The sequence below is a fragment of the Simochromis diagramma genome, unplaced genomic scaffold (assembly GCF_900408965.1).
Source record: "Simochromis diagramma unplaced genomic scaffold, fSimDia1.1 OVJJ01000026.1, whole genome shotgun sequence".
Taxonomy (NCBI): Eukaryota; Metazoa; Chordata; class Actinopteri; order Cichliformes; family Cichlidae; genus Simochromis; species Simochromis diagramma.
The window spans coordinates 2,155,573-2,158,238 of NW_024386985.1; the positions used below are offsets into that span (position 1 = coordinate 2,155,573).

The following is a 2,666-nucleotide window of genomic DNA, read 5'->3' on the forward strand; positions in this document are numbered from 1 at the left end:
CAGAGCAACCATAGACTGATTAAAGTGATGGGAATATGTGTACATTAATATTTTGCTCAGATTATCATAGATATAATTCAAAAATTATTCTGTCAACATATTTCTGACCCTGATGAATGATTAATCAATGATAGTTCTGATTATACAATGTCACCATAAGAATACCAAACAAAATATCTCTTGTCCACAAGGCGCAAAAGATGTAGAAGATTTCTGCTATGTAAATAGCAGAAATAGCAGCTGAGAGGGAAGCTGGAGGGAGCCGGAGTAGGCAAACAGCTGACTGCATGGACCCTCGACTACCTTACCAACAGACCACAGTATGTGAGGCTCCATGACTGTGTGTCCGAGGTGGTAATCTGCAGCACGGGGGCAGCACAGGGCACGGTTCTCTCACCATTCCTGTTCAGCCTTTACACTTCAGACTTCAGTTATAATTCGGACGATTGCCATCTACAGAAGTTCTCAGATGATACAGCCATCATTGGATGCGTATCATATGGCAATGATCAGGAATACAGGGGGGTCATCAGTGACTTTGTTGGCTGGTGTGAGACCAACGCACTCCAAATCAACACCGGAAAGACAAAGGAGATAATCATAGACTTCAGGAGGAAGTCACCCCCCACAACACCGGTGAACATCCAGGAAAAGACATCGAGATAGTGGACTCTTACAAGTACCTGGGTGTTCACCTCAACAATCAACTGGACTGGACTACAAATACAGACATCCTGTATAAGAAGGGCCAGAGTTGACTCCACCTGCTGAGGAGACTGAGGTCCTTCAGAGTCTGCAGGACTCTATTAAGGACATTCTATGACACTGTGGTAGCATCTGCCCTTTTCTATGCAGTGACCTGCTGGGGGAGTGGATGCACAGACAGGGACAGGAGCAGGATTGACAAACTGGTGTGGAGGTCTAGCTCTGTGCTGGGATGTCCTCTGGAGTCTGTGGAGGTGGTTGGCGAGAGGAGGATGTTAATAAAGCTGACATCCATTATGAACAACCCACATCACCCACTGCACGAGTCTGGGAGTGCGCTGAGCAGCTCCTTTAGTCAGAGACTGAAACACCCTCGCTACAGGAAGGAGCGCTTTCGCAGATCATTCACCCCAACAGCAGTTAGACTTTATAACTCCTCAATCACGATGTCACGACTCACTGGACACTGTGAACATCCACGGTCACCACTTCATGCATAATGGACCTTCCATGTGTATGGACATGTGCAGGTACTTATTTGTATTTTTGTATTTCCTTCTGATATCTGTACCTGAGCTGAGGTAATGCAAACATTTCCCCGTCGTGGGATCAATAAAGTCTTATCTTATCTTAAATCTGTGTCACTGTCTCTCCGAGGTAAAGCCGCATCTGCATCTGTGAGTCTCTCCTGTGCTTCTAAACTTCAAAAATTCAAACCTGTTATTTACTGTCACTCCAACAACACCAGATAAGTGTTTGGATTCCTGACGCCATGAGTTGAACTCAGATAAGCAGTAGAAAATGGATGGATGGAATTAATAATGAATTACGTAACCACACAATCTTTAACAACCTGAGTCATAAAATGATCGTGAAATTCTTCAGCACAAAAACAGGTTAACAGCTTTAGTTGAGACACAGCAGGCCTTCAGAGAACATCGCCCTGCAGCTGGAACCATGAAGCTCAGGTGGATCATTCTGCTGTTTGCTCTGGGATTGGTAGGAGAACCTCTTCATGTGGATACAATGAAAGTATCTATTACATTTCCAGGCAGGATTTGAGTCCATTCAGTTTCACGGGGATAATATTAAAGTCTTCTCTGTTGATTGATTGTTGTGCCTTCTAATTTACTTTACAGACAGCAGCCAAACTAACCGGTGATACAGGTGAGCTAGACTTTATGTTTTAGGTGCTGATGTTACTGAAGGAATGTTGGATTTATAATGTCACTGTTCCATATACTTCTTTGTATTACTCTTGTCTGGATATTAATGCTTTAGTAAAACAACCATTTTCAGCCAATTCTGCGTTCATGTTATTAGAGTTCACAGGTCTTTTATCTTATTATCACTGATTCCTTACCTGCAGAAATTGATGTTGACGAAGGCCATGACTGGGACATCATTAACATCAATGAAGGTTTGTTCTCGTTCACTGTTCTTGTTTCATTTTGCTTGATAATGTCTCTCTCTGAGGAGTCGGTGAAATTATTTTATTGTTTTCCCTTTAGCGGCTGGGCTGGACCTGTTGGAAGGAGATATTATTCAGGAAAAAGTGAGTTTATCCTTTGTCATGAAAAGCCTGAGTTTTATATTTTTATTTCTTTTGGGTTTTTCTATATTTTAGTAGTGCCACTGTGTTAAGTCTGGAGTTTTTACCATCTTTGTAATCTTGTTTCTGTTAGTGTTTTAGGATTATTTCGAATTTTGATTGTTTGTGTTTTAATTAGTCTAGCGTTCCTAGTGTCTTCCTGTATCTTGCCAAATCTTTGTCCAAGATGATAGAGATTTCCTTTTTAGTCGCTTCCTGTTTTATTTTGATAGTCATTTGTTTCTTGTGTTCAAATTGTAATTAAATTTCCTGTGTTGTGACCTTGGTTGTTGCAAGCTGTGTTTTCTTTTATTTCTGTTTCCGCGTCCGTTGTTATCTTCTGTGTATTTATGGTTTCATGTCTGAGCGC

At 41.6% G+C, this 2,666-nt stretch overlaps 1 protein-coding gene across 3 annotated transcripts in view; it reads left to right on the forward strand.

Annotated features, from left to right (window-relative positions):
• The first annotated feature begins 1,166 nt into the window (after positions 1 to 1,166).
• LOC120738656 (meprin A subunit beta-like) overlaps positions 1,167 to 2,666 on the forward strand; it is a 14,074-nt gene continuing 12,574 nt past the window's right edge. Inside the window, exons 1-5 of one of the 3 annotated variants that reach the window (XM_040040014.1) lie at positions 1,167 to 1,235; positions 1,363 to 1,704; positions 1,845 to 1,872; positions 2,075 to 2,125; positions 2,217 to 2,260. In XM_040040014.1, the coding sequence (XP_039895948.1) occupies positions 1,663 to 1,704; positions 1,845 to 1,872; positions 2,075 to 2,125; positions 2,217 to 2,260 (165 nt within the window). In that variant the 5' untranslated portion in view covers positions 1,167 to 1,235; positions 1,363 to 1,662. The remainder of the gene's footprint in view (positions 1,236 to 1,362; positions 1,705 to 1,844; positions 1,873 to 2,074; positions 2,126 to 2,216; positions 2,261 to 2,666) is intronic. The other 2 variants (XM_040040015.1, XM_040040016.1) reach the window with 2 other exon arrangements.